The sequence below is a fragment of the Pelodiscus sinensis genome, chromosome 3 (genome assembly GCF_052426305.1).
Source record: "Pelodiscus sinensis isolate ZL-2025 chromosome 3, ASM5242630v1, whole genome shotgun sequence".
Lineage (NCBI taxonomy): Eukaryota > Metazoa > Chordata > Testudines > Trionychidae > Pelodiscus > Pelodiscus sinensis.
Window position 1 is genome coordinate 128,990,004 of NC_143054.1, and position 24,962 is coordinate 129,014,965.

The window sequence follows — 24,962 nt, forward strand, 5'->3', positions numbered from 1 at the left end:
TTATAAAATGCCTAATTAATATTTAAGACCCAGGAAAGACAGTATACTGAATACCTTGAACAGTTTAATCAGTTAGCCAGTTATTATCCAGAATTCACTAACAATTTGATACATAATTTGCATTCTGGAGGGCATAAATAAAATCATGTGTACCTCTTGATTTCTTAGCTAAGTTATGAATAACACCTTTAAGGCACAGCACAGAATATGGGATGTTAAGTATCAGGTAATTGACTAATAGAATAGTCGATGCATTTTACATCAACTATTTGATTAGTTGACAGGGCGCCTCTGTCTTTGAAGTGTAGCAACAGCCCTGAGGTCCCCGGCTGATCCCAGGCGCCATGCAGTGCTGCTGCTTTGAAATTCCGCCCTCAGCCTCGGGATACCCCAGCTGGCCTCAGGCTGCATGCGGCATTTCAAAGTGGCAGCGCTGCATGGAGCCTGGGGGCTGGACCCAGGCTTCAAGCAGCACTGCTGCTTTTAAGTAGCCCCTCTTCTTCCCCCCTCCCTTGCTGCCTTTGATAGAGGCAGCAAGGGAGGTAAGCAAGCGACCGTCGGTACCAGACTGTCCTGTCGACTATCCGATAAGCATTTGCTTATCAGATAGTCAACTAGTCCTTCACATACCTATCCCAGAATGCAGGCCAGGGAAAGCAAAGGTTAACTGGTAAATTTGGCATGCGTGTTTTAGGATGTACTATTTCGAATTCTTCATCCTAAATACACGTACTGTGTTTTGTCAAAGTTGGCATGATTTTTTGAATAGTACAGGACAATTTCCACAGGTTCTACTGTTTGTGTTCTGAATCTTTAGGCTTATTGTATCAGGGAAAGTGAAAGAGATAGCAACTGAACTATATTCTGAAGAGTAGTGGAAAGACCTCAATAATCCATTACAAACTACTTATGATTAAGATTCTGCTTGGTCCTGCTCAGCTAGAACCTCTGGTGTCCCCTAGTGATGGCAGAGTTGTGATCACACATGGGATTTTGGGGGAAGGGAAAAAAAAAGGACAGAAGCAAATATTACTGCTGAACATGGGATTCACACACTACCGCAGTGTCCATCAGTACTGGATTGCCTGCCCAGGCATGCTTCTCTCTAGAGAAGGAGGGAGTAGCTCACTGGATTCATCCAAATCCAAAATTTCTCCTTTTGCAATGGCAAAACTGTCATTACTAGGGCAATTCCCCAGATGGCTGTAAGTATGACAGTTCCTGGGACAGCTAGCAATATGGTCTATTGGTAAAGTAATGTTCAGGAGGGCTGGGTCAGATAAGAGTAGAGGCTGAGAGTCAGGGAGGAAGATGCCCTCTAGTGGTGAATAGGTCTCTAAGTCTGCTCTGGTGTGTGGGGAACTCTGATGGATGGCACTGTACACTCCTTGTTCTGGTGCATTCTTTGGGTAGCTGTGTCGGTACCAGACTCTGGAGCTGCACTTGTGAATGGGACCAGTGGATGATTGTCCTTGTGCTTTGATACCCGATATCACTGACAGAACCTACAGATCCTTCTTTCTATGAACTTTACCTTCCATCTTGTGGAGTTTTTTTTGCAGAGCCAGTTCCTTAGGTTGTGTGCATAAGGGCCCTTCTGACTTCGGGAAGGAGTTTGTCTCTTATGGACAGTGCTTATTAGGGATCTGAGCCCAGAAGAATGTCCCCTACTCTCATGGAAAGCCCTAGAAGAAGAATCTTTTGGCTAGGACAGGAGGGGCTCCACTCCTAAGCATGTGCTCAGAAGGGTGCTGCTCATTTGATGAGACTGATAGAGTGAGTGGTCTTTCTGGACTGGATCAAAGAGGGACTTGATAGCCTTGTCTATTAAATGTTTCATAAAATGAAGCTCACAAGTTGTGAGTTCTCTGTGGAAACAAGAAACAAATGCTGCACCTCACCACAATGTGTATATCATACCCAAACAGTAAGCAGTATTGGTGTTCGTTGCTGACTGAGAAGGTTCTAGCTCAAGAGACACAGTTTAAGACGTTCAGGAGTCTCGGCATAGTCCCAGACCATGGGAAGGGAGCCCCTAGTCTGGGAAACTGAATAAGCTAAAGAATAACTATTTACAGTCATAATTACATTTTCTGAAAGGCTGAAGTAAGAGAGGGCACTGGATTCCAACTGAGAAGATATTGACCCAGAATGCTTCTTATGCCCTTGCTTGGGAGCACAAGTAGATCTCTCTCATGGGACAACGGATGCTACTTCTTAAAATCTCTGGACACACGCGGAATTACACAGGAACCAGCATTTGAAGAAGAAAGTGAGTTTTGTGAGCTAATCAGCTGGTTGCAACAACTTGTGCCACATATGTAATTGCATAGTTCACATGCAATGGGAGAAACATACCGCTGGATAGACTAGCTAGCCTTTCGTTGGAAAGAATTATTTTTCAAAAGATATATGCTCAACAAAATATTAAGTGTTCTAAAATTTTCTGAAATGTAAGTAATGTTGTTGGTTATTAGTGAAGGCTATCAGTGAATGTTACTTACCTACAATCAAACTATTTTAATTCAAGCATAATAAAAATTTAACAGTCCCAGATTAAGATTTAATATGAAGTGCACATGGCATTTTGCAATCAGATGTGCTAAAGGTATTACATAGACCTTTTACTTACTTTTGCTGATTATTACTCATAGTCTTTTCCCAAGCAGCTTTGTTCATACATTCCTCTGCTTCATACTTTTTTTGATCCTGAAATTTAAAAAAAAAATAAATTCCAGTTTAAAAAAAAAAGTATACATTTTATTGTGCTTAATTATACTACAACTGAGACACGAATTAATGCTCCTAAAGACATCAACAGAATCCAAGTCTGCTAACTTAATAAAATCATCTCTCCTCACTTAAGGATATTATATCCTATAGCAGTGGCTCCCAACCTTTTGGGGGCATAAGGACCCCTTTTCAATCTATTAAAATGTTACGGACCCTGCTCCAAACAATACAGCTGTCCCTGCTGCTTCCTAAGCTGCGTCCCTCAGCCTGCTCGGGAAGCAGCACGGGCTAAGGGACTTGCTGGCTACTGGCACGGAGCCTCTCAGCTGAGCTCCCATGGCTGGGAGCTTAGAGGCTCTGTGCTGGCAGCCAGTAAGTCCCTCAGCCCACACTATTTCCTAAGCCTTGGGAAGCAACGCGATTTGAAGGATGTGCTAACTGCGAGAGGCTCCGTACATTTATTTTAATTTCTATTTTAAAACTTTCCACAGATCCCCCTAAAGTACCATTGCGGACCACCAGGGGTCCACGGACCACAGGTTGGGAACCACTGTCCTAGTATCAGACCTTCATTCCAGTAGCACTATCATATCAACAAGGAGAACAGTTTGCAAGTCATTTATGTTTTTTACTCTAAAGGCGGATATTAAGTGGTTCTATTCTTCTAAGCAGCAGAAGTTACTTTTAAAGTCACACATGGCCTGTTCTCAACTCAAAATAACACCCTGTTTAAATAATATATTAGGACATATCACATATAGTCACAGTAACTATTCAACTTGGAGATGAAGCAAATAATATTACTTAACTGAGCTATTTGAATTAAAAAAAATGCAAAGCACAAGGAAGTTCTGAAAAGTGAAAATATAGGAAGCCCCCAATTTACAAAGGGTTGTGCTCAAAAATGCATTTGTAAGTTGATTGTTTGGAATTTGAAATGCATTCTCATAAAACAACGTTATAAAGGGTGCTTAGGTTGCCAGGCTAAGCCACAAAAGTCCATTTAACCCATAATATAGCTGAAAAAGTTAGAAAAAACCCAATACCATTGCAATACTAGTAATTAAATAAAAATAAAATTGACTAAGAAATAGTTTTTCTTATTAAATCTTAAATGCTGGTGCTTGGAGAAAGGCAGGTTTAATAAGAGAAGGAAGAGGAAATAGATGGTATTTGAGGGGAGCTTCGGCACATCCCCTGTCCTGCACCTCCCCACTATGGGTTCAGAACCGGCTCCTGTGGCCAGCCCCATATCCTGGCCAGCCCAATTTATGGGCTGCAGCCAGCCCCTGCTCACCAGGAGGCGGCAAATGGCACGACTGGAGATTGCAGGACTCAAAAGGAGCAGGGGGCAGCTACACAGCTAGTGACTGGAGAGAACTGGTAGCTTGAAGGGGAGCCACCACCTTCTCTCCAACCACTGGATTCGTGGCCACCCCCTGCTCCTCCAGCCTGCACCACTTGGCACCTCCTGGTGAGTGGGGCAGGGGGCAGCCCACTGGAAGTGGGGGGCAATGGCCAGAGCCAGTGCTGAGCCCAGAGAGTGGGAGGTGGCTAGAGGATGTGACTGGCTGCAGTGCTTCCTCCAGTGCTTATGCCGCTTGCTGCCACCTGTGCCTCTTGCCTAGTCTGCTGAGGCTGCAGGTGTGCTTTTCTGCGGAAGTTCATAAGTTGGAGGTTTATAACTTGGGGAGTGCCTGTAATAATTTTTTAGCAATGTTAGATGAACTTCTAAATGTGACCATTGTGCAAGACTGGAACACTTTCAAAAAGAAAAAAAGTCAACTGAATCTTTTTCTCTGCGTGGAGCAGGAGGTTTAGTGACTGAACCTCCCTCCCTTACACGCCCCTCTCCCCATTACTTTTGATAGAAATGTAGCCGTGTTAGTCTGGGGTAGTTGAAGCAAAATGCAGGACAATGTAGCACTTTAAAGACTAACAAGATGGTTTATTAGATGATGAGCTAGTGGGTCTGGCCCACGAAAGCTCATCATCTAATAGACCATTACTTTTGAGTTAGTTTCTGTATGTTTGTTAAGTGAGTAACCTCTTTGGGGCAGGGATCACGTCTGCTAAATTGTTTAATATGATTTATAAATCAACATTTATACTGATTGACTGGAATCTTCTAGTGCATTTATGTGAATACCAGGCCATCAAGATGCTTAGCTTTCAGTTCTCTCATCTATTTCTAAATAGGTTGCATTAGTATATAGCAAAGTGAGTGATCAAGGTATCTGAATAACCTTGTTAACAGATGGCACCATGAAGAAATCATAAGGGAGGCTGTCACCTGCATCAGGGCCTTCGCTCTGCACTGTTTGACCACGGTCAAATAGGCAATCAATCACTGACCAGCTTGCCAAGAGTAACAGAAAGTGTGATCATTTTTGTGAGGAAGTTACCATATTACCACATATCCAAGCAGCATAGCATTAATTGCAAATAATATTCTGAATAATTCTGATTCAATAGAAAATGTTTATTAATATTCACACACCTCTTTCATCACTTTAAGGAGGTCTGGCTTTGGTGGTGCATTGGGAGGAATGCATTTATAGCCACAAAACTTTAATGCATCCATAAATACACCTGAAGATAGCAGTTCTTCTTCAGTCAATTCATTCTTGCAATCATGCATTAACTCATACAGATAGAGGGCTAATTTAGGTCCATGCTAGAAGATGAATAAAAAAGTATAGTTATTTTCATTTTGCCAGTAGAACATATATAAAAGTATTTTCATTCTGTCATCTTTTACAGTACACCAAGGCATGTTTTCTCTACTAATGATGGTGATTGAGCTATTTTGAGATTTTTTCCTCTCCTGATCTACAAAATCCCAAAATAAATAAAGGAAAAGCCTCTCTTTGAAAGAACAGATGCATTCATATAAAATCCAAGGCATAAAAACCTTCAGCTCAGCTCTCTGAAAGCACTTCAACCAAAGTACTATTGAGAGAAAGCTCTGAAGCAGTAGCTGAAAGCAGGAAATATGTTCAACATGGTGCCTCAACCAAAGACCACTGCTTCTGAATTTGCTCTCTTCCCACTGCTTCTTTAGACCTTATAAAAATGTCATATGCCAGTAAGAAACTCATATATGATCTGAAATACATGTCTTACAGGCCTTAAACAGAACTGTAACTTTATTTTCTGCTTTCTTCTCTGCTGTATACTAAGAGGAAATCTGTCTCACAGCCTAGACTTTTACTACTCAGCACCCTTTAAATTTCCATAAGACTCAACTAGGGTTTTACTCACATAAATTTCAAGTTTGTAACTCTGAGGTATACACTTGTTATTTCACAGAGTGTATAAAATGAAGACAATGCATCTGAAGAAATGGGTCACTTGTGAGGAACTCTGAAATGCAGTGCTCAAATATTAAAAAACTCGTTCAGCCATTTTTGAGTTACGCGATCATAACACAGATTACCCAATCCCACTTAAATTGTCAAAATTCTCAGACATGAATTGAATCTTACAGTACACAAGTTGACAATTGATAAAAAAATACAATGTATTTTAATGAGCAAAAACAATGTTAAAACCCAGGAATCAGAGAGGTAGCCGTATTAGTTTGAATCTGCAAAAGCAGCGAGGAGTCCTGTGGCACCTTATAGACTAACTGAAATGTTGGAGCATAAGCTTTCATGGGCAAAGACCCACTTCATCAGATGCACGAAGTGGGCCTTTGCCCACGAAAGCTTATGCTCCAACACTTCAGTTAGTCTTTAAGGTGCCACAGGACTCCTTGCCACTTTTGCAAAACCCAGGAAGTTTGCATCTATACTTCTGGCATCAGCCTAACTGCATCACAACCTGTAGCTACTTTCATAGGCCACCTTACTGAGTCCCCTTTCTCAGTATGGGCTACTAGCCACCTATCCCACCGCCCACACCCGCTCTCCCTATTGACTATGTAAACCCACCTATCTGTAGCACCTTTGCCGCATCCTACTCTTCCCCATTCCACCAAATGTGACACTTTCTACTGATAATGCCAGTAGCAGCTTGTGTGTGTAAAAATGCTACAAGTTTGTACCTCCCTGATCTGGCATCCTCAGGACTTCCAGTCCTGAAACAGGGAATCTACAAGGGGTTGCAACATCTTCCCCACACCCCACTGCAGACACAGGGCACACACTGCCTCTTTCTGCCTCGATCGACACCCGTCCTTGTCCACCCCTTCCCCCGAAACCCCACCCTAGGTCTGCCCCTTTCCACCCTCCCATCCCATTGCTGAAGCCTCCTCCCTGGAAATATGTGATCCACGGGATACTGGCACAGGGCGGCAGCAGGGGTCGAGTCCTTCCCCTGTGCTTATCAGAATGGAAGGAGCCTGGGAAGCAGAGCAATGCAGCATCCCCAGATGGGATGCTCGATGGCAGCAGGAAGCAGAGCGCCCTAGCCCCAGCCTGCTCCGCTCTGCTTTCGCCAGCCCTGTATACCTCAAGGGAGCAGAGCACAATGGGGAAAGGGTGCTCTGCTCCATGATGAAGCAGAGTGAGCTGGTTGGGAGAAGGCAGCAGAGTAGCACTGGCTGATGTGTCAGTCTGTTTCCTGGGCTTCTGCCACTGCATGGAAACCAGCCCTCCTTCCCCCAGTAATCATCTGGGCACCACAGGGTCCCATCACTATGGGGGCCATCCTGTACATAGGCTAGTTGGGGCAACTGCCACAGCCCGCCCCCTCCCCCAGTGGGCCAGATGGCTCTGTCTGCCAGACCACGAAAGGTCAAGGACGACCCTTCTGATGTCACTGGCTGCACAGGCTCTAGCATTGCCCAGGTGGGGTCCGGGACAGAGGCACAGAGCACCATGACCACGGGCCAAGAGTGCAGCCCTGTGTGACTACACAGCCAACCCGCCTTTTCCCCTGAGAATCCCCCAGTCTTCAGCTGCTCCTCCTCTCTTTCTGAGCTTGGGTGCTGCAAATGAGATATTTGCAGTACTAATATCTGGGAGGGCGGGGAGGAGTTATGGAGCATGGAGGGGCCCCAGTTTTTCCCCCTGAGTGCCTCAGCCTGGGAGCATCCACAAGGATGCCAAAACACAGAAATCTGGACTACAGAGATCAAACATGAATACTATGTTCTGGTATAGTGAATTCCAGCAGGGCTAGAAGTGAAAATTGACAACCTCTGAAATTGCAATTAACTTTTTATGTGTATCCTCTAGAAACACACATGCCTGAAAATATTTTACCACCTTTAAACAAGGACACTAATGTGCAAGAACTACACAGCTTTTATATGCTTCATCTTAAAAATACAGCATACTTGCAGAGCTGAGCTGAGACAATCTCGCATAATCTCCTTGTGGTTTGTTTCACATACTATCTCCAAAGCTAGCTTTCTTTCTTGCAATGGCCGTGCTGGTGACAACATATGAACTAGCAGTCTTCCAAGTTGCATACGGAACGTATCTTTACAGGACAAGAGAATTTTCCTCCACTGTTGCTTAGGAGTGCTGATTCTGCTTGTACCCTAAAATGAAAAGAGTTTTTTTTCTCCCTTTCCAGTAAACAGAGTTAATCTTATCAGAACTTTGCACAGAACACACAACACGCATTTGCGAAGACAATGTAATAGGAAAGGATAGGAATACATCTGGTAGAAAAATCTTATTGCGGGAACACATTTACACTGGCACAGGTATTTAAAGATGACCTTACAGTGGGGGAAAAAGGGGTTCTGACACAAAGAACATTTGGAAATTTATTTTCCTATTTTTTCCAATATTATAAATTCAGTTCCTGGAAGATTAGGATGCTGAACTAACAAAACAATAGTATCACAACAGTCAAGAAAGGAAAAGTTGACCAAGAATTAATCCAACTCAGGGCTACCAAAGGAGAGGTTGGGGAGGGAGGAGCAGCTGTCTTTGGGACCAGCTATTTAAATGGCCCAGAGCTCCCTGCTGCTGCTGCTGCCACCATCGTGGCAACAGCTGGAGCCCCAAGACTTTTAAATTGCTGCTAGAGCCCTGGGTAGCATCGTCTTGGCAGCACTGAAGGGCTGGCTGGGAGATGCTAACCTGCAGCCCTGCCCTATCTGCCTAAGGCCCCTCCCCTTCTGGGGCCTGGAGCCAGTCCCCCTTCCCTGCACACACACCATGCTCAGGGGCCCCCCAACTCTGTTGGCAGCCCTAATCAAACTGTTTTAAAAGCCCTAAATTTTGTTAACTTTATTAACTTAGTATAATCAAAACACTAGTTGCAGTTTTTCATCAAGGACGTCTTTTCTAAAGATTAACAAACAAACTGACAAAACTTCAAAAACAACAAATGGTCCTGCAGCACTTAGGGTGCGTCTACACAGCACCGTTACTTTGAAATAACTAGTATTATTTCGAAATAACAATGCAAGCATCTACACAGCCATTCCGTTATTTCAAAATAATGGACAGCTTATTCCAAAAATCTGTAAACCTCATTCTACAAAGAATAATGCCTATTCTGAAATAGCTATTTTGAAATAAGGCATGTGTGTACATGCTCCACTGCTGCTGTTTCAAAACAGTGCCTTACTGGGGCCATTCTAAGTTATTCCTCCCCAGTGCCTTCTGGCTCTAAAGAAAGACAGCATGTCTACATTAGGGAAGCCTGCCTTGGACTAATTTTGAGGCTTCCCTGCAGTATAGATGTGCTATTTCAAAATAAGCTATTTTGGAATAACTATTCCAGAATAGCTTATTTCAAAATCAGCATGCAGTGTAGACATACCCCTAGAGACTAACAAAAAACATAGAAGGTATCATGAGCTTTCATGGGCACAACCCACTTCTTTTCAGTTACAGACTAACACAGCTACTCTGAAACGTTAATTGACAATTTGTCTAGAGGTCACAATAGACATTCCTGAGACCTCTGAAAAAAGTCTCAGAAGACCAGCTTGGCATTCCTGATAGTTCCAAGGTTACAAAAGGAAGCCCTGAAAGAGATTTACTCGAGTCAGAAAGGAATGACATTTCAAAACTCACCTTGCAAACACAAGAATTCAGTGAACCAACAGTAGCATTCAGGGAAACATTTTTTGCCCACACACTTTTATTTTTTAAATTACATAGAGTTTCTTCTTTCAAATATAAAATAATGTTTCAGGTTTTCCATAAAGATAAAAACTACTTTCACTCTATATCCATATGGATATTATTTCCATATGTGGAACCAAGAAGAGTTCTAAGCTATCTCCTATGGCCTTGCTGATATCTGAAGAATGGGAGCTCAGCTAGGATAGGCTTCATAAGAACTGACAGATGGGCTCCTTTCCTCCAGACAGACACCAAACTGATTTAAAAACTTTTGGTGCTCTTTAAAAAAAAATTTTTTTGTACAATAATTTATGCAGGTCAAAAACCTAATAGAAGGCTACTTTCTTTATGCAAATGGTCAAGTGACAAATTGCATCTGTGTTACATCAAGATGCAACAAAAATGGAACATTTATTAGCAGTCCTATAGAGACAGCATTTGCCCCCATGGGTATTCCTTAAACAACAGGATGCAATACAGACTTACTGTCTAGTTACTTACAATAGATATTTTGATGCCTTCAACCAACATTTTGAACATTTCTTTCAGAAAAGAATTTGTATTGCTAGGTAATTCTCGTTGATCCTCCTCTTCGGAGACTTCCAGCTGAGATGTTGAAAGTCTGTGTTGAATTATGGCCTCTGGTGTTCCCAATACATCAAGGCAATCTTCAGTAGGTTCTTAAATATTAAGAAGCACAAATAGATGTTCTGTAAGTAGCATTAATCAAGTATCCACTCCGCTACACTAAACTGTGAGTATATGAACAGCTAATCTAAACACTGGTTTGATCAAATTAAAAATTCCAGTTAAAGACTCCATTTCACAACAATTCCACATGCAGAACGCACATACATCTCAAGTCCCACAAACTGCAAAAGTGGCCCCTAAGAACACACGGTCCTCATTAAAAATTCAGTCAATTCATGGAAATGGGGCAAACAAATATGAATGACTAACAATAAATGGAAAGATTCTAGTAAGCCATATGGACACTGAAGTCACATACAAAGAGTTTCCTTAAATATGATTTAAATATCCTGCCATGAATGCAGGAGACTGGACTTGATGATCTCCCGAAGTTCCTTTTAGTCCTGTGAATCTATGCCTCATCCTACTATTTTTGCGTGCAATTTTGTGCACCTATCTGATAGTGGGCCAGGTCCTGGCAGATAAGAACAAGGCTGTTTTTCTTCCCCTGAAGATCGTAGAAGTTCTCTGTGGATCAGGAGGCAGCAGTCCTGTGTCCAAAAAACCTCTGGATGTCAAGCATCACCTGGGCTCACCAAAAAAATGTCATATGAGGTCTCTAATGAAAGCCCATTGAATACTGATCACTGTAGCCATAGTAAGAAGTATGTATAGAAAACACGTCTCTACTAAAATTACATTCTGTAGTTTGGTAATTAAAATGAGGTGAGAGATTATGTCTTGAGACCAACTCCTCCAGATAGCTGGTGGGGAAAAACTTATCTTGGGCTATGGATAGGTCATTTGATGTGTATGTATGTCATTGACTTGGAAATCTAATGAAAAACTGGCAGAGATTTCGAAACTAAACTAACAGGAAAAGGCAAACTTCAAGAGAGGGACCATATCTTGAAGTGAATATCAAAGATCTTTTTTGGTGCATTTGGTGGTACACAGAGATACACAGGCATCCTTCACCAAGGAAGTAAACCGACAGCAAGTTTGCTTCAAGAAAAAGGGATCTCAGCCAGGTTTGGTTGAAACCACTCAAGACAACATTGTGGGAGGTAAACTTCTCAGGACAGGAGGATAACTATTGTAAATTTAGGCTCTACAATGCCTGTTACAACTTTAACATCTTTCACACTATTTCTTATCTGAATCTCTAATTCCTTTTGTTTTATAATTGAACTAAAAAATTATGTGCAATTTAAGGGCAGTGAGGTCTAAAATAAAACTGGTGAACTGTGGTACACTGTTCCTATGTGAACACAGTATCTGAGATATTTTAAGTATCCAGTATGGGCTAGATACTACAGAAGGATACTCAGCAGGGACTTGAGGTTAAGGTATTTCTGTTGTCATCCTGCACAGCAAAAACACATGGCTGAACACAGGAGCGTGCTGGCAATCAAAATAGGCCTGAGAAATGGGTTGAGAATGGCCCTCCCCATGACATCACCCCTGTGTGCCCCTCAAGCCCCACCCCTGTCATGTCCGGCACGCGGTGCAGGCAGCGAGTGGGGCTCTGCGTGCCGCATACAGCGCAGACGCGGAGCCGCTCAGAGTGAAGGGCAATGGCGTATGGACACGATGGCCCACTGGATGATGGCCCATCGGGAAATTCCCGGTATCCCGCTGGGCCAGTCCACCCCTCGCTGAACAACCCAGAAGAGAGTGCCTGAGACGCTGGTTGTGTTAGGAGGCTAATATTCCACTAGTACAAGCAAGACTTCCTCAAACTGAAGGCAGCTGGTTACAAGGAGACCCACAGATCTGGTGCAATTAGAAGTGTCAAAGACCCCATTAGTCATCTTCCCACAGATGGAGGAAGAAGTCAGCCTCTGAAACCAGCAGAAGTTGGAAGATAGGGAGAAATCAAGACTTGGAATATGAGGTAAATGAATGGCAGCACACAGCTGTAGGGACCCAGAGAAATGGGGAAGGACAGTCATACAAAATTCCTTCAGATCTATAGCCTACAGAAAAAACCTCAGAGTTGGCAGGTATGAGTGCATGTGGAAGGGATGGATGACAAGTTGGAAGGATGGGATTGGAAAATCAGGAGCTATATTTATGCCAAGTGAGTGTTTATGCCTATAGATGGAGAATTGGAAAAGGGAGTAGGTGTAGAGTGCAAAAATCTCCATGGTAAAAACCACAAATGGAGTGCAAGTGGATAGTGGAATGAATACATTAAGTGGTGCAAGTAAGATGTGCAAGAGATCTGTGCAAATCTGTAAGAATTAGTCAATCTTTTAAAATTGCAAATATTGTCAGGTGCACATTATTATAGAAGAGTTCTAAATTTGATCTACATTTCTGTACCTAATAATCTCAAAGGTGAGAGGCAAACTGGGAAAGCTACTCCTTGTTTCCATCTTAATCAGAATTAGATATTTCTCACATGAACTGGTCCAGCCCAGTGAAATAAAAATTTAGATAAAAATGTCAAGTATTTAATACAGGAAGCAGAGACTAAACATGACTGGTCAGGATGAATTTTAAAATAAAAAAAAATCCAAATTCTGAGAATCATAACCCCAAATTAACTTTGCTCCCTTCATACCCACAACACATTAAGAACATTAATACATTTTTAATGCAACAAAACACTGGCATGTCAGGCAACAATGAATATAAAACAATCCTTTGTCCAGCTATGCTGGAAGGACGACATTCTTATGTCTGAGAAGAAGGATCCAGCAGATAAGTTGCTTAATCATTTTAATGTATATTTGGGGGCTTCCATCTGTCTTCCCACTTACTCCTCCTGGTCCCCAGCCAACATGCTGCTGGGACCTCAACATACCTGCCTCTTTCAAATGAGGGTTAAGAGGGAACCATTCAAGAGAGGGAGGGGGTTGGCTTTCTGCCAGCCCAGACATAGGAGCCCAAATACCCCTCCCTTCGTTTCTACTCCTTTAAAGGATACCTCCTTTAAATCCTTTACCAATCCATTTTATCTGATCACTGTATCCCTGCCCCTCCAGGAGTAATTGCACTCAACATCTGTTCCATGTTACATAATAAGTAGTGACTAACTCATTTCATATTCACCCCAATTAAATGCCCTCTGCTGAACCCACTGTTGCTAAGACAAAAAGACCCATTTTGCCTTGGTCAATCAGGCAAGGGAGGGAAAATTCCTTCCCAGATCCTGAAGAAAGTAGCAACTAACACAGTGGATCCTGACAAAAACCAGTATCTCACCATTTCCAAGGGTGGAGAGTAGGTATTGCCTCACCTGGCCAGGTAAAAGAGGGTTTTCCCTGCACCAGCATGGACCTATATACCCCCTCCCCGCTCTCTGCTGGTCATCTGGGGAAGAGAAGAGTCAGCATCCCCATACTGACCTAGCTCTATAATGCAGCAGAAAGTCTCTCTCTGGCTCTCTAGGCCTTAAACTAGCACACACTTTTTCCAACAAACCAGACAAAAAACCCCACCACTTAATATGAGGTGAGCTCACTATAAGCATAGCTACTGTATATTTCCCTCCCTTCCCCTGGTTCCTACCTTGATAAATGAACCTGTTAACTGCTAGAACAGTAAGTCTCTGTAGCCTCTGTATAAGCTCAGTGTCAGAGGCTCGAATAGGATTCTCTTGGCTCATTCTCCGCTGCATCATCATGCTGAGTTCATCACTTGCTAATAACCGCATTTTCATCACCAGTGTGTCAGACTGAGCAAGAGACATTTTTTTGGGACCTTTAAATAAAGAGAAATATATTAATAGCATCCGCATGAATAGATTAAATATCACATTTGCAAATTAATTGCATGCACCAGTAGCTTTCATCTAGGAAGGAAAAGTGGTTGCTGTTATGAGGGGAAATATTAAAAAAGGAACAGGGAATGTCCAGGTTCTTTATTAAATTTGGAGAAGTGTGACAGCTTTTCCACTTGAAAATGAAACATATATAAAAATCATGTAATAACAGAGCATTACACTCTTTAAAATGAGTTCATCATATCTGTAAATTATAGCACACCACCTATTCAATTGTTGAATCTCATGTAGAGAGTTTCCAAAATGATATTTCTCAGAAATATTCACCATACAAAACAGCTTCTGGTCACTATATAGCTTTCCTACTTATCTAATGTTTCCACATTACAGCCGTTATTGTATAGTTAATTGTTCTTATACTAGTATGCCTATAGAAAGTAGTTTTTAATCAATGTAAACTAAAATCAGTGAGGGTAACAGCTCTGAAAGATAAACACATTTAATATTGATCTATCAAATTTATTTTGATACGTGCATCTATTTTGCATCTAAATCCTGCAAAACATTTTTTGCAGAATGAATATTTTGCAGAATGAATTGGTAGATGTGACCTACTGCACCTGCTTCTGTAGGGAACGTATATGAAGGGGAGCTCCTGATTTAACAGGCTGAAGAGGGCGGGGGGGGGGGGGGCGCGGAGGCATCAGAAGTTGACTGTAGGAACAGAAGTGTTTTTTTAGTAGATGAGGAATCTTTCATTGCAACTTAACCTTTGTTTTAAACAATTAAACAGAACACACATCCGTTTTTATTTAATTGTCTTCAGTGAAATCTTAATAGCCTGGGGCATGTCTCGTTTACGCGCAGCTTCGGAAAGATATGCAAATTTGACAATTTGCATATCTTCTTCCTTTTTTCCCTCCCCCAAGAAAAGGCTTTTCCACTAGTTGGCCCATCTACATGGGACCAAATATCGGGAAGTCCCCCTCTTTTGAAAGCCCCTTGTAAACCTCCTTTTAGGAGGAATAAAGGGGCTTTCAAAAGATGGGGTTTGCCCGATATTTGGCCCCATGTAGACGGGCCAAATATCGGAAAAGCCTCTTCCGGGGAAAAAACAGAAGATATGCAAATTCGAGCCAAATTTGCATATTTTCTTTCCGGAGCCATTCATAGTCTAGACATGCCCCTAGATACGCAAAACACCTTCCCTCTAAAGAATCGCAAAGCACTTCACAAAAATGATTCACCAACTATTATAGTCTGAACTTGTAGTGCTACCTAAAGTTAAGGTTGTGTAACACTTTTCATTACAGCACTTATTTGCTTATAAAAAACTACTGGTTCAAACTGAAATTATGCATGTCAAGTGTCTATCTTAGGCTGAATGTTTTTGTTTTTGAAAGTTTCAGTTAAAACAGTTCAGCTGTTTTCAAGAAGAGATTAAGGTAAACTATATTTTTCTCATGTTAAAAAAGACCCACACACTCTTTGAGAAGCTCTACTATCGTGAAACTTTGTGGAGTAGGAAATTGAAATCTGCCTAATTTATCACCCCCCTCTAGTAACTGATACTGCAACCAGTAGCTTAAGTGGTAGACCATTACCAGTGCTGTGGATTTAAAAATCAGAAACCTGTTGATGACCCAAGTTGGGAGTACATAGGATTCCATTCAACAGTTTGCTTTTTGAGGATTAGTTTGAAGATTAGGAAATTACATTAAAAAAAACTATGAATAAGAATATAAGATTGCAAAGGCGCATGTCAAGTTAGGAAATTCCAGAATTAAAGTTGCCTTTCTGTATATGCATTACGATGCAGTCTTTAATTACATGATCAGATGATCCTGTGAAAAAATGTAGCTTATGATTATGTAATTAAAGACTATCAAAAACAAAAAGGATAAATTATGCAGGAAATCTTAATTCTGCCATTTCCTAACTTCATTGTGTGACTTTGAAATCTTAATTTTTTTAACGCAAGGTGTATATGTATGCATGTATGTTAATTCATTATTTCAAACCAAAGCTGAATTGGACTTCTTGAGTCTTCAAGGATGGAGTAATGTGAGGTGAGGGAGGAGATATTGCTGAGGTACCTTTTTCCTTCCAACATATATGCAACACTTATAAGCGGGACTCGACAAACTGCAGCAAGAGCTACTCGCCAACCCCACACCGCGCATGCACCAGACCGGCACTGCACATGCGTGTAGCACCGGTGAATGGGGCGCACAGAGCGACCGACTGAAATCTACTCGCCACGCGTGAATAGAAACAGAGGTTTGTCGAAAAGAATGGTTACTTACCTGTAACTTGTTCTTTGAGATGTGTTGCCCATTCGAAGTAGGTGTGCGCACTGCGTGCACCGCGTCTTCCGGAGCGTTTTCCCTAGCGGTACCCGTAGCGCCGGCAGGGTGCCCCCTGGAGTGGCACCACCATGGCGGGGCATAAGTACCCCTGCCGGCGCTGCCCCACCTCAGTTCCTTCTTGCCGGACAGTCCGACGAAGGGGAGGTAGGGTGGGAGTCGAATGGACATGAGCAACACATCTCGAAGAACAGCAGTTACAGGTAAGTAACCGTTCTTTTCTTCGAGTGGTTGCTCATGTCCATTCGAAGTAGGTGACTACCAAGCTAACCCCCCAGAGGAGGGGTCGGAGCAGTCATACCACCAGAGTCAAGAAGAAAGGTGAATAAATGGATTTATTCGAACAATCCAACACTGATAAGACACATATTAAGAACAATGACAGCAGGACATATTTACATTACAGATTCGAGGACTGCATAGGCCCCCCCCCCCCGCATCCTCCCTGGCCTGCTGTGGTAGCGCATAGTGCGCTGTAAACGTGTGAAGGGAAGACCATGTGGCCGCCCTGCAAATTTCCGAGATTGGTACCTGGGCACCAAAGGCCACCGAGGACGCCTGCACCCTGGTAGAGTGTGCCTTCACCTTGGGTGGGGTTTTACCAGCCAGTTGATAAAATTCTGTGATGCATTGCACCACCCATCTTGATAGCCTTTGTGTCGAAATAGGCGACCCTTTCACCCTGTCCCCAAACGCAACAAACAATTGTTGGGATTTACGGAACGGCTTGGTTCTGTCAATGTAGAACGCCAGCACCCGCTTGGTGTCCAGGGAGTGAAGCACCCGCTCCTTAGGGGAGGCGTGAGGTTTTGGGAAAAAAAATGGGAGATAAATCTCCTGGGACAGGTGGAACGGTGACACCACCTTTGGGAGGAAAGGTGGATGAGGCTGGAGCCTTACGTTGCTATGTGAAAAAACAAGGTAGGGCGGGTCTACAGTTAGCGCCCCTTAGTTCCGACACCCTTCGAGCTGATGTAATGGCCACAATAAAAGCAAACTTCAACGAAAGATGTTGCAGGGAACACGTGGCCAGTGGTTCAAAGGGGGGTAACATAAGCCTGTGGAGGACCACATTGAGGTTCCAGGCAGGAAGTGGGGCCCTCGCCAAAGGATACAACTTTTCCAAGCCAGTAAGAAACCTTTTAACCACCAGGTTAGAAAAAAGGGAGACTCCTGCCATACCAACATGGAAGGCGGAGAGAGATGCCACATGGACTTTGATAGAGGAAAAGGACAGGCCACTAGACCGAAGCTGGAAAAGATAGTCAAGAATAGTTGGAATAGGAGCCGAGGACAGGTGTACTCCTCTCCGGGATGCCCAAGACCAGAAGCGCTGCCACTTGGCAGCGTACGACCGTCTAGTAGAGGGTTTCCTACTACTGAGGAAGACCATCTGAACCTCTTGGGAACATTCCCTTTCAGGTTGGCTCAACCACAGATAAACCAGGCCGTTAGGTGGAGAGACCGGAGATCCAGGTGAACCATGATCCCCTCGTCCCAAGGTTGAGTTAGAAGTCTTGGACTGGAGGGAGTGCTATTGGATCTTGGGTAAGTATGTCCACTAGGATGGGGAACCAGAACTGCCTGGGCCACCTGGGGGCTATGAGAATGATCGAGGACGGAAATGTCCTCGCTCTGGTCAACACCCTGGAAATTAGGGGGGAACAGGGAAAAAGCATAGAGAATGCCCTCTGGCCACACAGTCATCAGGCCATCCCCCAGGGAATATTTCCCCAGCCCCAGCAGGGAACAGTAGTTCCTGTACTTGGCATTGTGTGCCGAGGCGAACAGGTCTAGGCGGGGATAACCCCACCTGCGGAAAACCTGACGGAGAACAGAGTCCTTGAGCGACCACTCGTGGGCTCCAAAGGATCTGCTCAGCATGTCTGCTAGCAGGTTTTTGCACCCCGGGAGGTATTCCGCCTGAGGCGTGATATCGGATACACAGGTGCCAGAGTCACAGGGCCTCTTTGCAGAGGGGAGGTGAGCGTGCCCCACCCTGCTTGTTGAGATAAAATACCGCTGCTGTGTTGTCCATACGAACCAGGATCGAGCGGTGAGAGCGCCTTGGCAGGAAGGCTTCGCAGGCTCTCCTCACCGCCCGCAATTCCCGGACGTTTATGTGCAGGGTTTGTTTGGAGGGAGACCAGAGGCCTTGAGTCCTGTGGCGCTCCAGCCCAGGTCGGACGCATCGGTGACCAGTCTAAGGGAGGAAGGAGGGGCATTGAAAGGAACCCCACTGCGTACCACAGTTTCCTGGGTCCACCATAGGAGGGAGTCCAGAATTTCTGGGGGCACTGTGATTATCGAGTCCCAAAGACCCCTGGATTGGCTGAAGGCCTTCACCAACCACGCCTGCAGGGGTCTCATTCTGGCATGGCGCACAGTGTACGTGCACGCCGCCATATGGCCCAGGAGCCTGGAGCAGACCCAAGGGGTCATGCTAGGGGACTGAATTAACCCTGAGATCAGCTGCACTATGCAGAGGAACCTGCTCTTGGGCAGGAACGCTCTTGCCACCCTTGCATCGAGGAGGTCTCCCACGAATTCTATCTGCTGGGAGGGGGCCAGGGATGACTTATCATGAGCCCTAACCTTAGGAAGAACGCTCTTGTGAGTGCCACGTGAGCTTTTACCTGCTCGTACGAGTGACCTCGGATCAGCCAATCGTCAAGGTACGGGAACACGTGCACCCTCTGTTTGTGGAGACATGCGGCATCTACCGCCATACATTTTGTGAACACCCTTGGTGCCATACATAAACCAAAGGGGAGCACCATAAACTGAAAATGGTATTGGCCCACCATAAACCTGAGGAACCTCCTGTGGCTGGCCCTGATTGCCACGTGGAAGACTCTTTGAGGTCAAGAGTCGCGTACCAGTCTCCTAACTGTAGCACTGGGATGACCGAGGCCGAGGTCACCATTCTGAACCTGTGTTTTATGACCGCCTTGTTTAAATTTCGGAGGTCCAAGATGGGACGGAGTCCTCCCTTCGGTTTGGGGACAACAAAATAATGGGAGTAAAAACCCCTTCCTCGTAGATACGGAGGAACCTCCTCTATTGCCCCTTTTTCGAGGAGCGCAGACACCTCCTGGCACAGGATGTGTTCGTGAGGGGTGTCCCTTACTAAGGATGGAGAAGGGGGTTTTGAGAGCAGTGGGCCCAGGAGTGGGATAGAATAGCCTCTATTTACTATGTTCAGAACCCAGGCATCTGATGTTATTAGGGCCCATGCATGGGCAAAAAGGGATAGCCTGGCCCCAAATGGGGGGCCAGGGCGGGAGACTGATACGGGACTCTCGAAAAGGGCGTCAAAATTGGGGCTTGCCCTGATGGTAAGGACCGTGGGGACCTCCCCGCTGGGTATTGGTCCTGGGGCGACGACGTCGACCCCTAACCCCCTAGGGGTGCGCAGCTGCCCCAGAACCTCCACCGGAGGCCCGGGAGTGGCGCTTCCAGTAATCCCCACGGGGGACCTGGGGCTGCGCTCTCCCCTGCTGCCTATAGGGCAGCTGCCGACGCTGCGGGGCCGGTGTGTGGATGCCCAAGGACTTCAAGGTGGACCTTGTGTCCTTTAGGGTATGGAGCCTAGAGTCGGTATGCTCCGAGAACAGAGTTTTGCCTTCAAAAGGCAAGTCCTGGATCGTACGTTGTACATCCGGGGGAATTCCCGAGACGTGGAGCCATGCCCCGGGACGCATAACGACACCAGTCGCCATAGTGCGGGCTGCCAAATCAACAGTGTCCAGTGACACCTGGAGAGCGGTTCGCGCAATGACTTTACCCTCCGAGGCAATGACCGCGAACTCCTGACGGTCCTCTGCCGGGAGTCTGTCTCTGAACTTTGACGGCCTGCCAGGTATTAAAAGCATACCTACTTAGCATCGCCTGCTGGTTAGCGATGCAGAGTTGTAGTGCCCCTGTGGCGTAAACCTTACGGCCCAACAGATTCAGACGCTTAGGCTCTCTCGCCTTTGGAGAAGAACTGGGCTGAGGGAGTCTTTCCTTTTGGGCCGCGGCCTGCACGACCAAGGACCCCAGGATGGGTTGTGAATACAGGTATTCATGCCCCAAGTGCGGGACGTAGTAACGCCTCTCAACCCCTTTCAGGGTAGGGGTCAAGGTTGCCGGCGTTTGCCACAGGGCATGAGTAATTTTTGACACCGTTTTGTTGAGCAGTAAGGCCAACCGCGTAGGCGCGTCCTCTGTGAGGATGTCCACCACTGGATCCGTGTCCTCAATGACAGGTTCCACCGGAACGGTCAGGTTGGAAGCCATGCGCCGGAGCAGATCCTGGTGCGTGCGGGCATCCATTGAAGGCAGACTTGGTGCCGGGTCAGCTAGTGCCTCGTCCAGAGATGACGACGACAACTCCTGAATTGGCACAGGAGCGGTTGTCGCCAACTGCGGTGCCGGTTGAGCAACTTGTGCCCCCGATGGGTCTGCCTCTGGTACCGGTGACTGCGGTGCCGCTGGATCGGGTTGCAGTGCCCAAAGAGGGGAGGGAGGGGCCCAGGACAGGCACGCCGATGGTTGGGAACGGTGCCCTGAAGTCTCCGACCCCAAAGAGGGGGGCAGCTGACCTTGCCACTGATGGTAGGCCCAGGGGGTCCAAAAAGGCCACTGCGGGTACGAAGGCCACGTTTGCTGAGTGTGGTCCCTCCGGTGTCTGGACCTGGACCTATGGGCTGAGGATGCTCCCGAGGACCCCGATCGAATGGAGACGGCATCTGAGTCTGACGAGTAATCGGACTCTGGCCAGGGTGGAGCCGAGGAGGAATGCGGGGCAAACTTGGCCATGGATTCAGGCTTGCCCGCATAAGTACAGTGGGGCCGTGTGATCTGCGGCACCGGGGGACCTATGCCCGGTGCCGGAAGGCTCGTTGACAGTTGCGGCACCGTGGGACCCAGACCCAGTGCCGAGAATTCTGCGGAACCCAGTTGCGGTACCGGATGCAAGGCAGCTAGTTGCGGCACCGGGGTGCCCAGGTCCGGTGCGCCAATAGCAGTTGCGGCGGGGTGCCCAGGCCCGGTGCGCCAATAGCAGTTGCGGCACCAGGATGCCCAGGCCTGGCGCCGGTTGAGTCGCCAGCAGTTGCGGTACTGGGGTGCCGAGGCCCGGTGTCGGTTGAGACGTCAGCAGTTGCGGCACCGGGGTGCCCAGGCCCAGTGCCGAAAGAGACCACTGCGTCGATGCCAGTGCAGATGAAGGCACGGAGACGGATGCCGGCTCTTGATTGTCCGCCATGGAGGAGAGAGGTGTCTGAGTGGATGTGGCTTCGGAGATACGGCACCGGTACCGCCAGGCGGGGGGCTGGCAAGGAGCTCAACTGCAGCGAAGTTCGAGCACGGCTAGAAGCTACCTAAGACTGACGACTCGGCGTCGAGAAGGGTGCCGTAGTAGCGATCGGTACTGACCCCACATGGGGTGGTCCTGACGCATAAGCCACCTTAGCATGCCGACCTGGGCCATGTGGGGGCGAAGTCGTAGCCAGCTGAGCCTCCGACAAAGGTGACCTCGACCCTTCCGAGTCAACCGATGATGGAGGGGAGGTCGTGAGGCTAATCGGGTCCTGCGCCGCTTCAAACGTGTCCGGCGTGTACGGGCAGTGTGAAGGCAGGCGACCAGGACTATCGAGGCCTCCTCGGTGCCGACGGTGCACCGGAGGAGATATGTGCACCGGTGAGCCCGCGCCGCGGTGCCCAACCGAAGTTGACTTCTTTGAAGGGGACCTTCCGCGGGACTTCACCCTCTTGGACGGAGAAGAGAGAGACCGGTGCCGAGACCTTGACGCCGACGCACGGTGCCGGTGTGGAGCCTCCCGCGTGGAAGCCGGTGTGCTGTGCACCGCAGGTTGCTCCGGCAGCACAGGTTGAAGCGCTGTCTCCATGAGGAGAAGCTTCAGGCAGAAAACCCTTTCTTTTCTCGTGCGGGGCTTAAAGGACTTACAGATCTTACAGGCAATTGCCAGATGAGCCTCACCCAAACACTTAAGGCAACTGTCGTGTGGGTCGCCCCTGGGCATAAACTTCCCGCAGTCAGCGCACATCTTGAAGCCTTGCGGCCCTGGCATTCCTTACCCCCAAGGGGGAAGGAACAAAACAAAGAACCTAACTACAAGAACTATTTACAGACAAATGTGAGAACGGGAACCATTAACTAACTAAGAGACTAAAAGAGATAGAGACGCTCCAACGACCATCACGGCAGTAAGAAGGAACTGAGGTGGGGCAGCGCCGGCAGGGGTACTTATGCCCCGCCATGGCGGCGCCACTCCAGAGGGCGCCCTGCCGGTGCTACGGGTACCGCTAGGGAAAACGCTCCGGAAGACGCTGTGCACACACCTACTTCGAATGGACATGAGCAACCACTCGAAGAAGAACCCTGCTTATAAGCAACTGCATACTTACTGAAGGCAAAATGCATACCCAAGTTTTAGTATTGTTCACACTACAAATACCACAGAAAATCTGGATCATATTTTCCATGACTGGATTTGCACTAGACTTCCACAGAAGTTTCACTCACTTTCTCTGTGCTGTATTTTGCTAAATTTAACAGGATGCACATTTAATATATTAAATTACCTAAAAATAGCCAGGGCTTGACAAATAATGCAATCTACTCGCCCGAGGCGAGTAGATTGCAATCCGGAAGAGCCACAGCATGGCTGGCGAGCCCTGAAAATAGCATAATATTTATTGGTTGTACTGATTAATTCCATACAAGTACATACTTTTACAACCTTGATCTCCCTGAATGCCAGCACAGAAAAATGTGACTGGCTCCATTACACAAGAAAGACAGAAGACTTTAAAATTCTCTAACATAATATGCTATAAAATTAAACACTCACCAGGAATGCTTTTACGCTGTTGAAACATTGCATTATGATGAGTAGCAGGTAATTGTAAAGAGTTAGTCAGATTCTGTGAGTCTTGATTTGCTGTAGCTTTTATTAATTCGATAGCTGCCTGAAGAACTCTGAATTGCAGAGCAATTGCCATATCTACAAATGAGAGGCAACATTAAACATATTACATTTTCCTCCAGATTGATTCTATGATTTATGTAAAACTATCATAGAATACTAGGACTGAAAGGGACCTCGAGAGGTCATCGAGTCCAGTCCCTTGCCCCCATGGCAGGACCAAATACTGTCTAGACCATCCCTGGTAAGACATTTATCTAACCTACTCTTAAATATCTCCAGAGATTGGGATTCCACAACCTCCCTGGGCAATTTATTCCAGTGTTTGATTACCCTGACAGTTAGGAACTTTTTCCTAATGTCCAACCTAAACCTCCCTTGCTGCAGTTTAAGCCCCATTGCTTCTGAAATGTTAGCATGTTGCTTACTTTCATTTTGTCCTTTACATATAACTACTATAACACCGAAACAGTATTTCACGCATTATAAACGTTTTAAAAACTCTTTTCAATATTGGTTTCAGAAAGAGGTGACAATCCTCATTTTGAGAAGTTGATTTAAATGAGAGAGGCAAGATGTATTTTTAAAATTTCAAAACTATACACTTCTAAGAAAGTCACTGCAAAAACCACCTCAATATTAGATGAAGGTCAGTGAACCAGTTACAAAGCAAAGATTCCCCTCCCTTTGGGAAAAAGAGCCACCAAATTTTAATGTCTTCATATTTTTATTTTTAAAAAGCAAATAGAAGTAACATTTATTATATGGAACCTCTTAATATGGTCATGATTCTCACAATACTGAAAATATTCCATTCTAGGCCTTTTACTTCAGATGCACAAGCAGCACTCCAGTTACTGTTACAGTCCTAATATACGGTCTTCAAGTGTGTAAGTAAGTCATTATCGTACCAGGGCAATTTACTGGAAAGTAAGGTACAGAACCAGATACTCCTCCCCAATCTCATTATTTAGCCCTTACTGTGAACGATTTCACAGAAGATATTCCTCTGTGGAAGTTGGCAGTTACATTTTCAAATCTCATGGAAGTGAAAGCTTATGACTCACTTTGTGTCTTCTCATTTTTATTATTTTGAAGAAGTCCCAGTAGTACAATGAGATCCTCAATAACACGAAAATACTGAGAACCTGAGGAACTGCAGGCATGAATTGTGACTGCTACTAGTAATTGTTGTATATCACACACAAGTAGCTTGTAGTCATTCAAAGGAATGCTGTAAATAAAGTCAGTATTAATTACTACAAATAGTGCCATTTTAATTCTGATTGTTTCATATGAATACAAAAACCTAAAACAGTACTTAGTATGGTTAGTTCATGGAAAAGTAATTTACAGATTATATTACCAAATCCAAACATTGCAACACAATCTGATACTGCTGAAGATGGGAAACCAATTGTGTTAATACTAGCTATGGTTTAGTTCAGAAATAGTAGACACCCACAAA

At 45.4% G+C, this 24,962-nt stretch overlaps 1 protein-coding gene across 5 annotated transcripts in view; it reads right to left on the reverse strand.

Moving 5' to 3' along the window:
* The window catches only part of LYST (lysosomal trafficking regulator), a 153,916-nt gene that overhangs the window by 35,183 nt on the left and 93,771 nt on the right, over positions 1 to 24,962 (reverse strand). For all 5 annotated transcript variants that reach the window (XM_006122067.5, XM_075924800.2, XM_075924801.2 and 2 more), the window contains 7 exons: positions 24,562 to 24,728; positions 23,420 to 23,572; positions 13,980 to 14,171; positions 10,272 to 10,450; positions 8,018 to 8,224; positions 5,234 to 5,410; positions 2,633 to 2,709 (listed from right to left, as the gene is read on the reverse strand). In XM_006122067.5, the coding sequence (XP_006122129.3) occupies positions 2,633 to 2,709; positions 5,234 to 5,410; positions 8,018 to 8,224; positions 10,272 to 10,450; positions 13,980 to 14,171; positions 23,420 to 23,572; positions 24,562 to 24,728 (1,152 nt within the window). The remainder of the gene's footprint in view (positions 1 to 2,632; positions 2,710 to 5,233; positions 5,411 to 8,017; positions 8,225 to 10,271; positions 10,451 to 13,979; positions 14,172 to 23,419; positions 23,573 to 24,561; positions 24,729 to 24,962) is intronic.